We start from the raw sequence: 21,567 nt of genomic DNA, 5'->3' as shown, positions 1-21,567 counted from the left end.
TCCTCTAACTCTTCTTTGCACATTTCGAAGTATTCAGGGTTGATCAGAGGCTGGTTTTCAGGTATGCGCCCATCAAGAGCTAGCGAAATAAGGGTTCTGATTGTCTCGTCGTTTCGGTTAGGAAGGCCGACAAAATCCCAAAACTTCACCTTGTCTCTCAGGTTGTCTTGAAGGGTACTGAACATTTCGCATCCTTCAAGACAGAGGGTGACATTGCCTCCTGCACCTCTGCCGACCCTGGCCAGATTTGCCGGGGTACCAACAACAGCCTGTTCCATTGAGTTAATCAGTGATGATTTGCCACTACCGGTCAACCCGATGAAGACTATGTTAAACATTTCAGCACTGGCGTTTCTGATTCTATCTCTTACGTTTTCACGGAGGTTATCTACTGCGTTGCCAACTGCCATCCTTACGGTGTTATACTGTATTTGTGGCGCTTTCCTGGCACGAGTTACGGGGTGCCTGCGAGGCTTCTCTGTGTAGAAGTTATGAGGGTTTTAGCTACCAGAAACCTTTTTTGCTTATTGAATAATATCTGATGCAGTCACTTCACTCTGGGCCAATCAGGAGAAAGGTGAAAAAGGATGACTCATCGGGTATTTTAGTTGAATGTCCCGTGAGAGAAGACGAACTTTGGTTTATAGCCCATATGATTGACAGGTGCATTATTTGGTACATTATTTTTGTCTTGCCAATATTAACATTTAATTGTGCCGGAATACATGTAGCTTGGCGGCTTGGTGAACAAAAGTTGACGCATATGTGTCCTCTGTAAAAATGGAGTTCAAGCGCCGCCAAACTGACTATGCCCATCGGGTCTGACCCTTCTGGCGTAACGGTTTAGCGCGTTGGTTTTGTGATCTGGCGGCCCGGGTTAGACGCGGGTTCGAATCCCGGGAGCCAGGAGACTGCTAGCACAAACAAGAATGGGCAATCTATATAAAGTCCACATATTCAATCTACACAGTAATATGTACACATACTGTGATGTCGCACATAACAAGTTAATTGTCTTCAACTTTTGAACTTCGGACCTGATAGAGGGCCCACTTATAAAATCAACAGAGTGCAATCAGGCGACCACGCAGTGTAAATAACATGCATGACTACGCACGCACAGCATAAATCCCCCCTTCAGACGCAAAGGGAGTCAAAACGGTGAGTCTCTTCAAGACACCAAGGGGACGACTCATAACATCGCCAAACACTACATGCCATCATTCATCACAACGGACAATGTGCAATATGAAACATGAATTGTTAATCAAATGAATTAAAACAACATTTTGAATTCATCTAACCACTCTAACGATACATATGTTGGGGACATTAACGTTTTGATTTAGCTAGCTATCAATATTTTCCATCACTTTTCATTTATGTTCAATTAATTACCACATGATGATTATCACCAATATCGGACTTCTTAAAACACTGATGATAAGATATTGTGACGTTCGTTTTTGGCGAAAATCAAAAGGTTCTCTAGTTTTACAATGTTAGACTACTCAGTCTTAAAACTTTACCAATGCATCAGATCTGCAATGGAAAAATAACAACATGTGTACAGAGATATAAAACAGCCTGCCATCCTATTCCCAAGGCTAAGTTATCATTATTATTGAATTATCAGTTCACATAAAATGGCAATTACCTATTGCGTACATTTTACTTATGCTATGCAATTTGACGTCCTTTTTTACTGATGTGCAAAACATGTTCTGTACAGTATTTTTCTACACGAAAACCTCATCAATCAGACTACCAGTGTTCATGCACGGATCCAGTCACAAAGCCTGCGCTTTTGAATCTCGTTTAGACTTTTGAACACGCTAAAGAACAAATTTTCACGGTGTGCCTTTTGAAGAAGGCGCGTCTGTTTGTTGAGGAACGTTCTGTCGAACGACGTGTGGTCATACAGTTGCTGGATGTCCCGACTCTTCTCGTGTCCATACAGTAGAACCATCACTCCTGTGAAAAGGAAAATCATTCAGCATATATATATTTGCTTAAGTGTTGATGTATGGCCTACTGGGGCAAATAGAGATTGCTAGCCGGCTTGATGAATTGTTTTGCAAATGAAGGCTTGGACGCGCGCTGAAAAGAAAGGCTTAGAAATGGGTTATCAAGAAAAGAACAACAGCTGATGTATTAAGTTAATAAAAGCAAAATATACACGCCCATATAAGCGCATGATTTGGCTTCTGTCAATAAAAAAACACACCGTGTAGGGGGGGAAAGGTTATCTTTTGGGAACGATTGTGGGTAAATCTTAACTGAATTTGTGTGTATCATTTGAGAAAGTCCGACAAATATGGCGGTATTTTGAGGCTAGACATTACAATCAACTGTTGATGCATATTCATGTATCTATTTCCTTATTACAGTCATACACACATTGCAGATAAAGACTTGAACAAGCGATGCTGTTATTTTGAAATCAATCAACACACATATTCAAATGTTGAATGTCCCGTTTTATTCCTAGTGTACATTCCACAGCAGAACAATTACTCCTCAGTGTAAAAAGGAAAATGTTTAAAATATTCTATGCCTTGAGATCCATGATCACCACCTTACTTCCTGTACATCCTTACACATACTCACCACTTCCCCCTACAATCTTCTCGGCTGCCTTGACCACATAGCTCATTTCATCATGCTCTGTGTCGGACAGTAGGATGTTCCTTGTGGTTGAGTTAGCACAGCATATGACGCGCGTTTCCCTCTGGAGTGTTCGCTTGAGCTCATCTAAGTCGTCCTGCCCTGAGATCCGTAGCGTGAGGATGTCAGTGTTGGCGACCCCTCTCTCTCGCACGGCTGTCTTCACACAACCTTCCACTTCATCAAGAGTCCAGTCCTGAGAAGCTATGATGCAAACCTGGTGCTGAACATTGAAAAAAAATATTATCAGATATCATATATAGTGCAAAGGCTGTCTTTTAAACTGCAGTTGGTACGTATATAAAAAATGTACATCTCTTGTCTGAAATAGGAGATGTGGCCTGCTTCAGTTCCACAAAAACGCTCATAATTGCTTGACAATTATGGAATATAAATTTATATTCAGATTCAGATTTATTGCTGTTGGCTTTGCAGGGGACATTTAGAAGTGCAGGTATACATTGCTTGAAAAAACGACTAATTCATGAACATAATACACTTGATTAAAATGCATGACTTTTTTCCACAATTGTTCTAAAATCAAAACCGACAAGTTGAATATAGGAAGACATCGGTAGGTAAAATATAATTTGGACCGGTAAAAACCAATACGAATTGTTATTGCATTTGTGCGTTTATAATATTAACCTGAAAAATTAACAGAAAAATTACAAAAGATGGCGCGCATGGTATTTAGTAGTAAAAATAACACAGTGACGATGACAGTTATATTTACCCCGATAATGATAATGCATGTCTCCAAATAAAGCCAATTTGGCTAGAATTAATTCAAAGGCTGATAAATTTTATTGCATACATTTTCATCCGGCCATTCCTCGTTGTCAGACATATCGTCGTATTGTGGAACTTGCCCAACCCTCCCCCTATTTTGTTGTCGTCTCTGAGACTGTATAAGATGAGACACATGATACAAATAACACAATCAGTAATACTCTCAAGGCATGAACTGTGTCTTCAATGATGGGGCAAGTTCAACTGTTGATAGACTTAAACATGAAATAATGTACAGTTAATTGTGCAGTACTAATATTCAATACTATTGCAACGGCCAGGACCCCTATATGTGATGAGACCTAGAGTGTAGCGGCATCCCACCGCTGTCACCAAATGTAGCTAGCTAGGGTAACTTAGAGAGATGGTAATTTACATAAACCAGATGGGCCAGGACCAGCATATGTGGTGGGAACATGTCGTTACACTAGCAGAAGACATTTAATGATAAATGCACATCAGATGTTAGATTTATTGATTAGTTAAATTCATGGCACTTTATAGAGATATATATCAGGCACACGGAAATGGCGTAGATATTTTGTGTGATAGAAATGCGGATTTTATTCGTAACTTGAGATTTTAAGTATTACAGAAGCCAGCCTACGTGTCCGTGTAGCTTCTAAGATATTGCTGTGACATACAACAGTAGGAAAACTCACCAATCCTTTCTTATACGGTGAACAGGCCAGCCAGATGACGCCACAGGTGATTACTGCGACAAGGATTTCTAGACTATACTGCTTACACTGCATCATGATACGGGCCATAACTGATTCCTGTGGTATTTGTTCTTTCTGATCTTTGATAGTTTCCCCATCAGAGGCATTCAATGCAGCAAGCGTGCTCTCAAGATTTTGCGCTAGTTTACTATTTGTTTCGTTAAATTTTTCTTGCCAATATTGCAACGTTGTATTCATAACACTATTCGCTTTTTTCTGTTCACCATCCCACTTTATAAACCTATAGCCTAGCTTGCCATAAAAAGTTGCCTGTTTCTTGTCCTCCTCAGTACCTACATTTAATACTATTCTTTCTGTTTCATTTCTCAAAGATAGTAATCCACGCTCCCACGTTTTGTTAAGCTCCGGCGATATCTCATCAAGAGTTTTCGTCAATGTAGAAAATTTGTGATCAAGAATTTCTGTGTCTTCACTCATCTTCTTGCTAAAAGCCACTAATCTATTTTCGAATCTAGTGTTTGCATCTTTCAATGTGCTGTTCATTTGTCCTTCGAAGTTGTTTAATGCCCTGTTTAGGACGTTAGTCAAATTTGAGGTATGGTTTGCCAATTCGCTGCTCAAAATGTCAACAAATTTAGATTTCAATTCGTGAAGCCGTTCATGAAAATTGCTGTTGAAAGTATTTCGCAATTCTGATGCCATGTTCTTTATTTCGGATCTTATTTCTCGCAACATCCCATTAAATGTGGAGTTCGAAGTATTTAGTGATTCCAATGTCACGTTTTGTATTTCGGATTTCATTCCTTGCAGCTTTTCATTGAAATTGCTGTTCAGAGTATTTAGTAATTCGGATGCCATGTTTTGCATTTCGTGTTTCAAATTGCTGTTCAAAGTATCTAAAAGCTCGGAATTTGTGCGAAGTGTTTCTTGCAAATCTTCAGCCAACTTTCTATCCAACATATGCATCGTGCAATTGCCATCGAAAGGCCGTACTTCTCTCTCTTGCACGGCAGATCTGACATTGAGAGAGACGGCAATATTGATGACAATACAGAATAGTAGAGCGATATGAATGATAGAGACGCCGTTACAAATAGTTGGCATCCATTGTAGATGGTGCTTTAGATCCCACAGTTTGGCTTGACCCGAACTGATGCTAACGTTAAGGATCTTATCCCAAAACATCAACAATGGCTGGTCAATGTCATCCTTCTGACTAACTTTCGAGCCAGTGCGACTTTTGTGGTACATCTGAATAAAATCGCACTCTTCTTCTGATATGCCTAGCGCATTCTGGGCTTTTTGCTTGTTTTCTTTCGTTGAATCTGAAGGGGCACCGCTGTTTTGCTTGGTCATGCACAGGAATAATGGAATGTCTGAAAACACAAAATTGTACCTCTTAGAATGAGTAATCCTCTAGTAATGGACTATTAGAGTAAAGATGGCACATGGAATCATACGAAAAAATAGAATATGGGCAAGTATACACATATCAAGGCAATATGACAATTCAAACATGTATGTAATGGCGCTTTTATATTTAAAAATGCCTCAACGTGCATAGGATGAAGAGCATCAAATATCATATTTTCATCATGATTAAGTGAAAGTACTTTGAATGAGTACTACATATTTTTCCAAAACTTAAATGTGTAGTTAAATGAAATTTAGACACAGGTTGAACAATCGCATCAGCGCTTTGCGTGCGACGCCGTGCACAGTCGTAAAGCATTGGTATTTTTCCATCAAGGCAGGATACATCCCACGTGAATACGGGCCGGTATCTACGCTCAAGAATTTCAGACACGGTGCTACACCCAGACATCAGTATACATGAGCTCAAGTCAGGAGCAATGTAACCACGGATAGAACACATAAAGAAGCATGTACTTACTGCGACATGTTGAATCCACGCCTGCTTTGACAGCTTTCATCATCTTGTCGGACACAGGATCGTTGCCTGAGCATATGAAAACCACCATGTCGATTTCCATACCAGTGTGGACGTCAGGAAACCTCTCCTCTAACTCTGCCTTTGACATTTCAGCAATAGGCTGGCCGACAGGGACACGTCCCTGTAACACTAGGGAAATATACGCCGAAATGTCTCCTTTTTCCTCGTGAAGACTCAAACCTACACAAGCTACCTTGCCTGATAGATCCTTTAACTGTGAAAACAGCTCAGTGCTAAGACAGAGGGCGGTGTCAGAATCTCCGCCCGTCCAACTGTCTTGGGCTGGCCAGCGGCCAGTTACCGACATTTCCATCGAATTTATGAACGTGGCTAGCTCGGTCCCTGGGGTTCCTACAACAAGAATGTTGACCCTATCTGATCTACGTACTAGCCTCTCGACGATCCTACTCCTCACAACTACAAGATCAGACATGTTGCTAAAGAAAGTCGCACACGCTTACTGCAAACAGAAACAAAGTCACAACCGTACGCGTTTCGTGCAGGACAGAAACGCTTTCCGTGCGTCACCGTGGCTTTAAGTAAACAATATGGCACCCAGTCAAACTTTGTCACGGGTTGTGGTTGTTTGTAGATTGCCTTTCATCATAAAGTAAGAGGTATACTTCGCACTACCTGTAAGTTGTTGAAACGGTTGAATTCAATTGGTAACATCCTGGCAATTACTATTTAGGGGTTTAACGTTACCGTTAGAGAAAGACTTTTCAAACTTTTAAAAATTGTAAGATCGCATTGGAGATAAACTACCGCCTGTTTTACCCTTTCATTGCTGACACCTGCAATTTTATTCACCATGGCAACTATATATCAAAACAATAACAAACGACCCATGCAGGTGTAACTCTAGTTGGACAGTTGCCCTAAGGTATCATCTTTAACAAAAACAGTCCTATAGCTGCTGTATACAATGACGTTGCGATCGGCAAACTTTGACCCTTTAGCACCATACGTACACTGTACAAAACGTATCCAACCATGTTTCCGTTTGAAGGAAATGTTTAAATCCACAATGTTTGATCTGGTTTTATTGGTATCATCATTTTGAACAGATATCATGAACAGCTAATTGTAATCAAATCTGTAACACACTGATTTTCAAAAAACGAATGCCTGGAAAGTAATGACTGCAATGAGTGGATATTTGGAGGATATTGATAAAAGGCTCCATACTATGAAGCCGTGCATCGAAATTTGAGTTATGCTTATTATTTCTGGGTGAGGCCGAGGATCACCCCTGTAGGGTAGGAATTTTTGTCTGTTCTCACCTTGTGAACTTTAATATCAACTTTCAACGCCCGAGTGAAAAGTTGGTGATTTGTTTGTTCTTCCCACAGAAACCAAACATGGACTTTACGCTAGTCATAACTTGAGGACTGATAAGTAAACACTACACCATTATACCTGTCATGTGAGACTGACAGATATTTTCCACAAGTGTGTAATTATAAGGTGAACAAAGAAAATTATGTGTATTAGATGAACCTAGTACTAAGTTAATGTACTTGTCCGTTTCATGATATATAGTCACAGCGATAACTAAATCAAGCATAACGTTAAGATTGTGATTGCATGACTGAAGGCATGTCAAAAGTATCATTATCTCAAATGACAAATAAAGTGATTTAAGACTTTATTTGTTGTGGCCTACTGTAGGTACACTGACGGTCAGAAATTGATTGCTTTATGTGTGTTCAAGCAATGACTTAACTGTAATATTTACATGTTGCTGACTGAAGTGTAATATAGATCTGTATGTGCCCTTATTTTTATTTTGTAATACATTATCTAATATAAATTTTAGTTCAATTTTACCAATCATCCATACAATTGTGCATGTACTTCATCTTTGTATGTATGCTACTTTAATTTGTACTTCACTGAAAAACATAGACACAGAGCTAATATCTAGTGTCATAATATCTAGAGTACTGATATTTGCACATTCCATATAGTCTGACAGTATACACCTTTCCAAACAGTATATATATACAAGGCTAACTTATTTCATCTTTTTTAGACGTTACATTATCTAAGTTTCTGACTAACAGGTGCTTGACACTTGTTGCTACATTACATACATGTATGTGGGTTCAAGATGAATACTAGTTCACATCAAACCTTCTTGTTCATATAGCTGCTTGACAGAGTCTCCATAAATTAACACAATATCCAAATGTCTGTTACTCTTGACAGAGTAAGGGTAAAAATGAAACATAGTTTTGATTTACAAAAAAAAATGAGCAAAAGAGGTAAATATTCATTTGATTCAAATGCACCTAACTCTTCTACATAAATGTATCAAGCTTGCCATTTAAATTCAATATATTACATGCATAACATCAAAAGCAAACTTTTCACTTGAAGATAATTTTTCTTATATACAACATCAGTGTTCTAGCCAGCCTGAAATATTTTTCTGTCCCCTGGATTTTGAATGGAAATTCTGTTGGCGGCGTGACGATCTTGTGTGTGTGGGGGGTGGGGGTGGGGGGCTGGGGGTGTTCTGTTGGTATTCTCCCTGGGAAATCTTTAAAATCTAGACGCTCTGAAATACTATTTCCTTTATTTTGAGGGGAAAACTTTGCTGGTAGACTCCCCTTGGTTCAATTAGTCTAAGAATCTTGACATGTCGAATTTTGCCCGACACGGGACGGAATGGACAAAATTTTGGTCCGTCCCCAGCAGCAAAATTCTGTCAAAGGACGGATGCTGGCTAGAACTCTGTACATCATTGAAAACACTGCATATCAAACAGAACCCAAGTGAATCAGAAGGGTAATAGACTATGTTACTAAATAGTAGACTAAGTTAACTATGATGACTCCTTTCTAGACAGGAATGTAAAGAAATAACCTCAACACATTTTCTACTAGTGGCTGCAACCATTCAGCCGAGTAAAGTCAAATTTGACAGAACGCATGACAAATTTCATGAATCAAATCCTTTTACATTTGTTTTCACATCTTGAATCCTATTCCAAATTTGTTAACCCTTGTCCTGCTGACGACATTTTTTGCCAATTTAACCCTCCTAAGCTGGTTGATTAATCTATCAGTAAAGCTTGACCTATTCTGGGCTGCTGTTGCAGATTTACTTCCCCAATCAATGCAGTTTGCTGTGGTATGCCAGAATTAAGTGAGAAATACCCCAAACCCGCAAAGATACTAGACCTACATACAGGAATTATATACATCCCGTATATAATATATACGGGCTCAGAAGGACAAGGGTTAAAGGTCACTCAAATCCAATTTTGGTTGCTTTATGATTGCTCAGCAATCGAGTGGAAATGGGGCCCTAAACAAGGAGAGAGTGAGGGGTGGTGGATGTTCACTTCCCCCTGGGTGTCTTGCCCCCAACCTTCCCACCCCTGACCCCCACCCTGCTGCCTGCCTGCTGTCTGCTCTTTGCTGCTGCTTTCCCCTTAATTCCTGCTCCTGCTCTCCCTCCTGCATATCAGAACATGAAGATGTAGGATGTCATTTACTTCTTACAGGAAAAAGACCTTTCTACTTTTAAAAACCTGATGGACTTGACATATTTTTGCAGAAATAAGAATCTGTATCTATGTAGCTGGTATAGTCACCCTTCGGCATAACACACCAGCTTTGCAGGCATGCAGTGTGGCAGCAGCTGGTTATATCACACTGATCAACTTGGCACACCTAACATTTGCACATCTATCTGCAAGCAATCTTTAAAATTATCCAGAGAAGATGCCCCTACTGAGCTTGGTGATAACAAAATTCAACTCTATGATAGTTCTGGGATAATACAAATTTTCAAACACATCAATTCTAGGTTGAATCACCAAAGGTGCAGGTTGAAAACTCAAAACCTCCATGCTAATGCAAAGACAGTTTTTAAAAAGTTTTAGCATAATTGGACTAAGCTCTGGCCATGAAACAGACCAGACAAAACAAAGATTATGATCATACCTTTCTTCTCTAAAGCCTGCACTCTGCGGGGATTGTTTTTGCAGCCATCCTTCCCCATGAGGTGAGTTTTCCAACCCTACATCAAATGCAATTGCGATAAGCATGGTTATCCTTCACACAGAGAAACTTTAGATCTTAAAGCTAATATTTACAAAATGGAACACATTTAATTTGCTGTAGCAAAGTACTGAAAAACTATCATAAATACGCTGCAACTTTGTGACTCATATCACAATTCAGTACTTTTGAAGCACTAAATAAGACCGTCACAAACATGTTTGTGATCCATGATTGTAACTTGACTAACCTCCTCTCCTGGTGGAATGTTCTGATGACACAGGGGGCAGTGGTTAGCTACCTTCTCTGGCTTGGCAACTGTAAATGGTAACAATACAGTTCAACTTCACTCTAAACTTGTGAAAAGCATTTAGCAAACTGCAATGATAAAATAAATAAATCCTCATGGTTTGAAAGTTGAATTAAATCTAAAACCATCGTCATTTTAGGTAACACTATCGTTGCAGCACAATCATAATTATTCTTTTACTTATACAAAATGGACATTATCAACAGCACAAAAATCATTATGTTGTGTTATCTATCTTCAAACTGATTGTTTCAGCATCAATATGCTTTATGATTTCTGTGGCCAAATAAGTTTTGGGAACAAAGTACCTACCAACACACTGTTTCAGCCTGTTATGTTCATCATAGTCGTCCTTAGGGATAGCCTCTGTACAGCGGGGACACTGTTGGAAGTTGTCACTTTGGTCACACTCTGTCAGGAGGTGCTCTGTCAGGCCTGCAATCTCAACAACCTACAGATGCACACCAAGCAAGAAACATAAGCTTTGGAGGTGGATGGTACAAACCTCAAGAAGTGAATGTTCACTAGGTTGAAACAGTTTAATCAATTGCACCCAGAAGGACATTCATACAAGAAAACAAAATTCTCCACTTAAAGTTTTGAATTCCACTTTTCCCATTTTGACAAGTGCTAAATATTTTACATCTAAAATCACTTGGTTCAAAAGTCTTTACATATGATTGACAAGTGTATATTTAAAGACAAAAATATTTATCTTGAAAAATGTCTTTGAATTTTTCCTGCAGGAATTCCTGTATGAAGAGTTTTTTTTTTTTCCTGCAGGACTTTCCACAGGAATTCCTACAGTAGAGAGGTAAATTCCTGCAGGAAGAATATCTTATATATATTTATAAAGTGGAATTCCAAACTAAAGTGGAGACTGTTGCCTGTGCATATGGTTACCTGTTTACAGTGCTGACACCTCCGCAGCATGGGGCAGCTCTTCCAGTAGTGCAGATCCAGCCCTTCCTCTGTGAACGCCTCATTACGCTCACCACAAAAGATACACATGCTGAAAAATACAGTACGCAACTGTTCATACACTTAAGCTGAGAAAACAATAACTTTGGAGATTTGTTGTGCCTGACGATTTTTATCATCATCCAGTTGCTTGATTACTTGTTACTTGGCATATATTATTACCTGGATGTCTAACCTTTAATCCATCTATATTTTTGGAATAGCTATTTCCTTATTTGGAACATTCTAATAAGTTCTAATTTTCTTCTACAAGTTGAAAGTCCAAATATAAAGTTCACAGCTTTCTTTCCAGAGACACTGTAGAACAAAGAACAAAGTCTTACTGTTGCCAGTGTCTGTGACAACTTTACCTGCATGGCACTGCATTGTTTGTTATTCTGACATAAACCATAAAAACATGCAGGTGTTTCTGTAATGTGACATACCTATCCTCCTCAAGATATGAACCCCTCCTACTAGAGGCAATTGAAGCCATTCTTTGTTTCCAGAGCAGCATAGGATAAAGAGGATATCATTAAATGTTCCAGACAAACCTCAAGACAAATTTGTTTACTGTGATATTTCTTGTCATTAGGTATGGTTAATTCCATAGATAATCATCTGAATGGCATCTACCAGTAGACTAGCTGGTCATATCATGCTCCTTAAAGTTAGCCTGAGTACTATTCTCCATAGTGACCACTGGCTCAGTACTTTTCCTGTTAACCATTAGTTAGCAAGCAAAAGTACTGAGACAGTGGTCAGCAAGCAAAAGTACTGAGCCAGTGGTCACTATGGAGGATGGTACTCAGGCAAGCTTCAAGTCAGGCCCAAAATGCAAAATGCAGATCTTTTGTATCAGCATTGGCCAAAATGTCAAGACAAAAAAAAAATGACATAGAACAAAGAAGTGTGTCATACTTTTCCATGAGAGAAGATACATCATCCCCTGCTTCTGAGGGAGCGTTGAGGGTGGACTTCTCACGGGGAGGGGGGCGATGCTTGGAGTGGGTGGTGGGCGGTTTACTCTTCTGGTCCTCTTTGCCTTCATCTGTTAGTTATCAGCATGATTGGAGGTTAAAGTGGCGGAATTTACCATGTGAAAAGGTAAAAATATGTCAGGGACAAAAGAAAGTTGTACAGTACAGCTTTGATAGGAAAGATGTGGTACAGCTTTGAAAAGACAGAAGGATGCTAGTCATTCAATAAGTGAAGAGAATGTAATGATACTCAAAATACAGTGAGGAAAATGTACATTCTACAGTCATTTCAAAAGAGTAATAAATAATAGTAAAGACATATGTAAGATGAGTCAATAGCAAAAAATCTTCCTTCAAACAGACTGCTTTTGATGAAATTTTGTAAAGAACACCAAGCAAGAGCAATTCAGCACCAAGGACAGGCATGTTGTTGTATCTACACAAGCACCAGTTTTCAGCACAAACATCAGTACAACACAGCACTTGTTTTCACACAAAAGCCACTAAAGGTCCTTTGCGCATGTGTGAAGAATATGTGTGTGTGTGTGTAGCATATGAAGTATTCATCTATTTTGTGATAACATTGACGATGAAATTGCAAGCACTACGCTAAACAGTAGCTTACAAATGCATGTAACTATGTGTCTTTGAAAATGACCAGGTGCACAGAGGGTTGGGCAGTTGTAAGTACAGGGTTAAAGGTAAATAGTTTTATACAATTTAGTGAATACAAAAATATTATGGTTAGCCACAGGGTATTAGGGATTTAGTAAGTTATAGGACAGAGATTTATTAAAATCAAAACTGTTACCAACTGTCAATAATACAGAATGGCCTGGCAGTCTAAAGCATTGTGGTCAGTATGACCAGAGGAGACAGTTCCATTAGCTTGAAGGGGACAGAGAGCACAAGGTTGTGCTTTATGGTAGCTTGAAGTTGCTAGTCTATTAAAGGTAAGCTTGAGTTGAGGTTACATCATGTTATGAGATCAAGTCATGAGCCGATAAAATATTAGGCTTTCCAGATATTAATCCTAATTGTTATGCTACAAATTAGAAGTTAGATTTTAGACAATGTGATTAGTCTAAGGTCAATTATTTGTTTATTTTACATCAAATGATGATTGAAATGGACACAGACTACTTCCTACTCTACTTCTACTTTTCTACGTTTAGTCTTCGATAGTTTTTAACGTTAGGTTAATAGGCTACAAGCTACATTACTGGGAGGTTTAAGGGTAATCTCTAAGCAGATGTGAAAAGACACAATGATATCGTAATGTTTCTCGAGTTCTCTAGTTCAACCAGGCACAGGGCCTTTCTATGCGGAAATGGGAACTGGAAAAACATTAGGACGACTTTGCCCTTCTGCATCTGCTTGGGGATTAGGTTAAGGGGAGTGTTAGTAGCCCATACCTTTCTGCACCACGTTAATCTGTATGTTGATGTCCCCGAGGGGGACTTTGCTGTTTGTGTTAGAGAGGGTGGTGGATTGTCGGCTCAAGTCGAACTGACCTTTTGAGGGGCCCGCCTCCTCATCCTCCTGTAACAAAGAAGTTGTATTCTTTACTGACTCAGTATAAAGTCTTTTTTAAACTTTTCTCTATCACCAAATAAAACTAGCGCAAAAGTAACTCAAGTTATGCTAGTCTTCTACACACATTCGTACATACCCACACAACACATGCATACATAGACACAAAAACAAATGGAAAGAGAAACCTTCCTGGCACAGGTAATTAGATGTACAGTAAACATGCACAGTATATCACAACTTCCTTGAGAATGAAGGCCTTACAAACTTGCCATATGGATGATCCCTTGGTGACCCTAAATTTCATATAAAAGTGTAATAAGATGATTTTGTAATTGCACTGGTGTATGGCAGGTGTGCTTTTATTCTGCTTTCTCACTTCCAATTTTAGTACAAATAACTGACACATGCAAACTGGCATGCCTATTCTTAATCAATGTGATTGCTTCATGCTGGAATGCAGTTAGTCCAAAAAGCAAACTGTTTTGAGCAGGCAAAAAAAAGTATGCAGTATTAAGCATATGAGCATTTAAGGTAATTCTCTGGCCACCAAAATAATAACATGCTCCTTTGTTTATCCCAACTTACTAGGATACTCCGAGCTTCTTCCAGGAGTCTTTTATCATCATTCTGGCCAAGGCCACAATGTGTGAGCATTGCAAGGAACAGAAAAACTTTTAAAACTTTTGCCACTCTTGCTGTTCGAATGAGTACTAGTTGTACACAACCAGTGCAAGCCATCATTAAAAAAAAAAAAACTTTCAGGCTGGATAAGACTTCATGAACATATACTCACAATGTATCAATTTGAAGATAGAAACGTTGACAAAAGAACCTCTATCATTACAACAGACTCAAACCTAATCTTTACAATTGCTTGACAAAGAATTACAATTGACATCACAACATGTACAGTACAATGTGGTAAACACACATCACAATGCAAAAATCAGATGTTGTAAACAATGAATATTGGGGTATTACAAGGAAGGTGGCATCGATCAATGGAAGAACAATGGATTATCATAAAACATGCATACCAGAATAATCTATACAATACCTTCCCAATGTTAGCCTGTAGATCTTTCAGCTGTGCAATCTGTGCCTGGAGTTGTTCAATCTGTTAAGAGATAGAATATCCATCCGTAAATGGTGTATATTCATTCAAACATTCAACAACAAGACTGGCAATAAAACTGTATTATTGCCATGACGACGATTGAGGGTACAACAATACAGCTCAAATCAGAAATAGACTGGAACTTCCCTGTCGCACTATCCCTGGCACAATATACTAGCCCACCTGTAACATAAACCTACAGCCAGCAGAAATGTACTATCCCCGGTATAGCACAATGGTCTGCCAGTGACCTTAACCTACAGCTGAGCACTACAGAAGTATTTCCTGTCTGCCTGTGGCATATGGCTTGAACAAGCTCTAGAAAAGAAAATGTATCCTTCATAACATAACATAACAACCAAGACAACGTGATCCATTGTGCAGAGTTCCCTGTCTAGTTGCAAAGGACAAATTCCTCCAGGGAGCAAGTGTGACCTAAATTCCACCATTGCATACCAGAGATACATCTGGAACAGATTTGGGGGGGAGGGCTTGCATACCCAGCATACTGCATTCCTGTGGAAATGCCTGTGCAATTCCTAGAATTTTTGCAGACTGAATGCAATATATACCACTTGACGACTCCCCTGAGGCGTCGTCAAAAAGAGTATGTCTGAAACCTTTAATGTTCAGATTAGTCCATGAAAGTAACTTTTCTTACCTCCTCTTGTTTCTTTTTCTCAGCAGCCTGTTTTTGAACCTAGAAAACAAGGATATAATACAAAGCTATAACAGTTGCTGACCCCAAACTGTTGGTGCTCTTTGCCGAGTTTTTTTTACAGTGTGTAATCTATTCAAACAGCATGCTTGTTTCTGTTAAGTGTTACCTATTTGCTTTTGTGTACATACAAGTATGGGTATAATGTGAAATGTCATGCCTTACACCAGAACACATGCACTGTGTTATGATACACATGGTGAAAAAAAATGCAAAATTGCAATATTGTGAAGAATGTTACAGTCAACCGATCAAGATATTCCAAGCTTTAACATTGTACCCTATGGCATGGCCATTCATTGTGAAACTTCTGTTGACATTTAGAATGTGATTGATACAAATCTGAAGTATTCTTAAATCATTAATTTTGAACTGTTGGATGTGGAACAATGAAATGCCTTGCCACAGCCCTTTATGTCATGTATTCACACAAGAACGGCACAATGTGTCCACCTCATCATTCTGCAGTCAGCAGTGATGGTTAGGATGATGATAATGTCAGCATGGGTGGCATGGATGACATACAACATGTACAAAATATTAACACAACAGCACTGGGGCTAATGTTACATAATGTTACACAAAAGAAAACAACTGTGCGTCTTGAATACATCTATGAAATAAGAAGTGCATTGATGGATCATTGGATGATGTAGCAAATTGTCACATGACCTATACAATGGAGACAATGTTCATTCTATTTAATTTAAAGACAATCACAAATTGTGCAATCAGTCTGTAACTGCAACAAATAAATAACAGTACAGCAGAATCTTGATCATTTTCAGGAAGTAAGGATTGTATGAAATGGAAGTATCAAAAGTTGTTTTTGTGGTTTTCTTACTTTCTTTTTGTTTTGATACTTAGACCTTAAATAGCGCAACATTTTACACTGTATTCACCAGCCTTGCACGAGAGTACTTCAAGGCACATGTCAGTTTTCCTACCTTGAGCTCTGCTTCCGTTGGCTTTCCATCGATCCGGTCAAAACTATCAAAGATGTTTTTGTAGAGAGGTTTCTTCCTGGTGGCTTGATCATCAGGTGGTAGGTAGTCCCTGACTGGTGTGCCCACAGCCTTGTACAAGTCCAGTATCACCCTCACTGCTGCATCTCTAACTTCTCCTGCTGTGTGGTCCAGTGCTGGCACTGCAAACTACAGGATAGGGGAACATCTCATCAATACAAGAGGTGGGAACTTGGGGTTCTGTCTTTTTGTTGTTAGACCTGATAGAAATCTGTAGACCGGACTTTGGACAAATTAGAAAATGAACAGATTATATCAGCAGGCTTTCACATTTTGGGAGTTTACTGGTCCAATAAAATTATGATAGTGGAGTAGAGTTTATTGTTAATTTCTACCAAAATTTCAACAATCAAAGTTGGTCTCAATACAACCACTTTCAGTCTGCCACAATTTTTTCAGTCCTTGTAGACACATGTCAAAGATGATGGCAGATCTATCACAGCCACTGCTTCCCAGAGTTAAGGATGCAAATTTTTACAAAATCAGGTTCAGGTCTGGACCTGGATCTAATCCTCTGAACCTGTACCAGACCTGTACCGGACCTGTACCTACATTTTCTGTACCGGTACCCATCCCCATTGGGAACATTTGAAATTGTTTTGCTAGCATTGCTTTCATAGCATGGACTGTAAGTGTGTAATATTGTAGACTATGCCAGATGTGTTCACCTGGTACATGACAATCTTAACAGTTTGACATTCCAAATTGTTAATTCAGATTTAAGAATAAGCTGTACAACTAACCTTCATGACATTGTCCACAGTTAGCCCACTGGAATGAAAGAACAAAAATCAGTCATTACATTGTGTTCTACACTACATGTAATCTTACATCAATAAATAGAAACATAAGTAGAGCACTGGATCACATATTTATTTTGCATTGACTCAGAAATGGTCAGTCATGATGTTGTCTGACCTGTTTTTCTCCAGCCCTAAATCCTTGAGTAGCCGTTCGACCAGCTCTACCCTGCTGAGGGCCAGTCTGGCTGGAATGGTGAGTTTGAAGGGTTGAGTGGCATGATGTGGTACCAGGTGAGTGGGCTTGACATCCTTGAACTGAGCCATGTCCTGGATGTAGTTCAGAGCTGCCACTCTCTGTCTGGCAGCCTTAGGATGGAACCAGTATACAACATTACTGTCATACCTAAAAAATTCATTACTGACATACCTCCAAACAAAAATCCATTTCATCCATACACATACATACACTGGCCGAGCGAGTACAGTGCTTGCCTTACATTCAGTAGGTCGTGAGTTTCATCCCCGGCCGAGTCATACCAAAGACTTGAATTTACAAATTAATGGTACATGCTGCTTTCTCTGCTTAACACTCAGCATTGATGAGAAAGAGTATGGGAGTTAAACACACTTCACTACCAGTGGATTAGTCCTCTGCTGTAGTGGCTTGTACAGATGCGTGGCCCAAGGGCTACAGAAATGGAGATGGGTGCCACCCCTAAGCATTTCTTATGTATGTTAAACATGACTTTATACATGCACCTGGTCGCTGAAATTTATTTTCAATGGCTGTGAAAAGGAAGGTAAAGGATAGCAGCCCACAATTACAATGCCCTTATCATCATTTCTCTCTCTTTGTTTTTATGGAGACAGAGAAATGAATGAATACTTACAGAGTCTCCTGTCTTAGCTAAGAGGTTGGGCATGGTCTTCTCCACACAGTAAGTCACATCAGCCTTCCCTAGTCTGGAAGAAGAAAGATAGGAGTAAACTGAACGTTTCAGCTTCCATACAACAGCATTTCCAGCAACTGATACATATTATATATAGTCAACTTTGCAATGATACAATTCCAGGACTTTTATTACTCATACCTACAATATTTATGGCCTGGTCTAACTTGCAGAATAGAGGGGTGTTATGTATTGTTGATACGCCAGATAGTAATTACTCAAGCAACTGCGATATGATTTAGGAAACGGTCAGACATTTTTGATAACATCTGTTATCTTTCATCAGTGACAACCTGAAGAGATCTTGTTGGAAAAATACTGATCTCCAACAAGATCTCTTTGGTGTCACTGACAAAGGATAACAGATGTTATCTGAAACATCTGACCATTTCCAAAATCATATCCAGCTGCTTGAGTAATTGCTATTTGGTGGGTTTTAACATAATGGTGTTGCTGTTTTTAGTTTATTTCTTTATGATGAGTTCCCTTGAGTTCACAAATGGTACTGCAATCATTCACTCAGCCTATCGTTTGTTCAACTGTTACAACACCCTCTGGTGCCTGTACCTGGTACTGGAAAGACCCAAACTGCACTTACAACATATTATTCATTTGGTCCATAATTTGACAGACATTCTTTTATTTCCACATGTGACTTACTTGTGCTGAGGTATGTAGTCTTCAAGGATCATTTTCAGAAGCTTTAGCGACGCACTGAACACCTGAAAAATACAAAGCAATCTGTATCATTCTATATCTATAAACATTTGTAGCTGGTAAAACTGCCCTTCAGTACAACACACCAGTTTAAATCAATCTTCATTGACATAAATTTGATACAAAAATAAAGATTTTATATTCTGGTAGATAGTACTAGCAGTAACATCTAATATAACATTATGTTGATTATAAAAGAGATGGATAACAAAATTGTGGCTTGGGCTGTAATAAAGCAAGTAGCAATCAATCAATGAACTACAGGTATAGCATATTTCTAACTTTAAAATCACAAAGTCATGGAATACACCTTTATGTTCTCTCATTTCTGTAAACAATGGAATGTCTTAATTGCATCAGCCAACTTTGCTCTCTGTGGGACTATTTTCCTTTTGCAATTTTTACAAGATGGTAATACTACAGTAAAAGAAAATCAGCCCAACAAAAACATAAATGTCATGTTACTTACAGCAAAGACTTTGTCCTTGATTGACCTCTGCACCAGAAAGATGGCCGCCCTGAGTTTGGATTTACACTGGTCCCTGGGTGTGTCTGGCCCCATCTCAGACATCTCCTTATACACCTTCAACAAGGCGTCTTCACGGTGGGCCCAGTTCTTAGAGTAGGCCCCAGCAACCTGGTTGAGAAAATTCTTTCAGTCTTGTAGCATTTTGGGCTCATAACATCAGCATTCAGTGTTTAGTGCAATCCATACTTGATATGCAGTCCCTACCTAAATGTATTTATGCCCTTAATTTTTTTTAGAAATCCACACTTTGATAACAGACTTAGCTACATGATTGTGTAAAACAAGAATAATCCAATAAAAGTTGGTTTGGTATAAATGCTAGGAAATGCAATCAGACTGTTTACACCTAGTACACTTAATTCTAGTGACTTCTTGTTCATTTATACAGTATTCAAAGAAAATATGATAAAGTTACAATAGTACAAACAAACATTAACTGACAAGGACTTGTAGATACATAAGTTGACAAAAGAGCTGAAGATACAAGTGAAGTTGAAGAACACAAATTTTGTACACAATGTACACATGTATAAGCTAGTTCAGGGCTCAAAATGATTTTTTCTGCATACCTGCACTGGTGCAGGTAACATTGAAGATTACCTGCACCAGACAAATTTTACCTGCATCACTCTGAACTTAAGAATTATGGATCATACTAAAATTGTTCAGGAACCATTGATATTTTTTCTGTAATACCTTATAGGTGGCAACATTCAATACAGCTAATAACAATCCAGATACACTTACATCATATGACATTTATGTATAAAACCCAGTACAAGGACCAGTGCAGGTTTGGTGCAGGTAGACACCAGAAATACCTGCACAGCTCCAATTTTACCTGCACTAACCTGCATATGCAGGTGGTATTTCGAGCCCTGCAGTTCTTAAACAGTGTAGCACATACCAGAGGCAGTCCGTACACATCGATGACAGCACTGGCCTCCCGCTGGTTCTTCTCAGACATGGGTTCTGGTTCTTCCTCCCGCGGGGAGGTCTGGATGTCCTCGGGCTCCGCCGCAGCCGCGTAGAAGTCAGGTTCAGGTTCAGGGGCTGGTGCTGGTTGTCTGGAGGTAATACAAGCAATCAATAAATCAAATGGTTTATTGGTAACGGCTACTTCACAATCTAATGTACCCATTTTTTTTCTGACATGTTATCAGTTGATAGCAAAAGATACACAGCCTATAGCTGTTTTATAAATTCATTTCCCCAAACCTGGTACAACAAGGAACATGTCACCAAAAGAATTTTGTAAATCGATCAATATTTGGCGAAAATATTGACCAAAGTATGACCTAAAAATGCTCAATTTTAAGCGTTATCGGGGACCATTCAGTTTTTACTAATTCTTAAACCTTTGACCTAACAGAAAAATTGTAGTTGGAAGTTAGAAACCACTTGCTTTTGATATGCAGTCATGTGACTACTATTTTATGTTTTTTTTTAAGGATATGACCATTTTTTGGTTCCATAGGGACAATTTTCCCATTTTACCAACATGTTGACAGTTTCCAATGTTATTCTAACTGGATATATCTGAGTCTGTAGAAGCTAATTGTTTGCTAATATTGGTGTTGTCTTTGTATGTAAATGTAAGGTATTATGTGTATATAAGGTCAGAAGTAGAATAAGATCAGTAGCACATTCTTATGACATATTATTTACAAGCAATGTCCAGGATGTCATTTTCCGAAAAAAATCCGTAGCGTCCGTACCCCCCCTTAATTTCTGTATTAAGTAAATCCCACAAGCTTGTGATTATGACAGTTTAGAGGTCTCTATTACCACATACTAGAACACCCTTTAAACCATTGCTGTCCTGAAAACTCTGCCTAGTATAGCACCGTAAACATCAAAATGTAGCGTCCGT

General features: G+C 38.9%; 2 protein-coding genes across 8 annotated transcripts in view; both read right to left on the bottom strand.

Annotated features, from left to right (window-relative positions):
- Nucleotides 1-1,124: 1,124 nt before the first annotated feature.
- LOC118430677 lies at nucleotides 1,125-4,305 on the bottom strand. The gene is made up of 3 exons (XM_035841666.1): nucleotides 3,485-4,305; nucleotides 2,611-2,890; nucleotides 1,125-1,974 (listed from the first exon to the last, which is right to left on the bottom strand). Exons 1-3 carry the CDS (start codon nucleotides 3,515-3,517, stop codon nucleotides 1,775-1,777), a joined length of 513 nt encoding a protein of 170 aa, XP_035697559.1. The 5' UTR covers nucleotides 3,518-4,305; the 3' UTR covers nucleotides 1,125-1,774.
- Nucleotides 4,306-8,692: 4,387 nt separating this feature from the next.
- LOC118430987 (centrosomal protein of 104 kDa-like) overlaps nucleotides 8,693-21,567 on the bottom strand; it is a 26,112-nt gene continuing 13,237 nt past the window's right edge. For 4 of the 7 annotated variants that reach the window (XM_035842021.1, XM_035842023.1, XM_035842026.1 and 1 more), the window contains 17 exons: nucleotides 20,602-20,761; nucleotides 19,635-19,802; nucleotides 19,109-19,170; nucleotides 18,389-18,461; nucleotides 17,674-17,864; nucleotides 17,499-17,526; nucleotides 16,678-16,884; nucleotides 15,674-15,712; nucleotides 14,953-15,012; nucleotides 13,775-13,901; nucleotides 12,301-12,430; nucleotides 11,826-11,876; nucleotides 11,323-11,431; nucleotides 10,732-10,870; nucleotides 10,360-10,427; nucleotides 10,053-10,128; nucleotides 8,693-9,563 (listed from right to left, as the gene is read on the bottom strand). In XM_035842021.1, the coding sequence (XP_035697914.1) occupies nucleotides 9,445-9,563; nucleotides 10,053-10,128; nucleotides 10,360-10,427; nucleotides 10,732-10,870; nucleotides 11,323-11,431; nucleotides 11,826-11,876; nucleotides 12,301-12,430; nucleotides 13,775-13,901; nucleotides 14,953-15,012; nucleotides 15,674-15,712; nucleotides 16,678-16,884; nucleotides 17,499-17,526; nucleotides 17,674-17,864; nucleotides 18,389-18,461; nucleotides 19,109-19,170; nucleotides 19,635-19,802; nucleotides 20,602-20,761 (1,807 nt within the window). In that variant the 3' untranslated portion in view covers nucleotides 8,693-9,444. The remainder of the gene's footprint in view (nucleotides 9,564-10,052; nucleotides 10,129-10,359; nucleotides 10,428-10,731; nucleotides 10,871-11,322; nucleotides 11,432-11,825; nucleotides 11,877-12,300; nucleotides 12,431-13,774; nucleotides 13,902-14,952; nucleotides 15,013-15,673; nucleotides 15,713-16,677; nucleotides 16,885-17,498; nucleotides 17,527-17,673; nucleotides 17,865-18,388; nucleotides 18,462-19,108; nucleotides 19,171-19,634; nucleotides 19,803-20,601; nucleotides 20,762-21,567) is intronic. The other 3 variants (XM_035842027.1, XM_035842025.1, XM_035842028.1) reach the window with 3 other exon arrangements.

The sequence above is a fragment of the Branchiostoma floridae genome, chromosome 14, assembly GCF_000003815.2.
Source record: "Branchiostoma floridae strain S238N-H82 chromosome 14, Bfl_VNyyK, whole genome shotgun sequence".
Classification (NCBI taxonomy): Eukaryota; Metazoa; Chordata; class Leptocardii; order Amphioxiformes; family Branchiostomatidae; genus Branchiostoma; species Branchiostoma floridae.
Note: the sequence above shows the minus strand (reverse complement) of the source record. Positions and strands in the feature narration are given on the sequence as shown.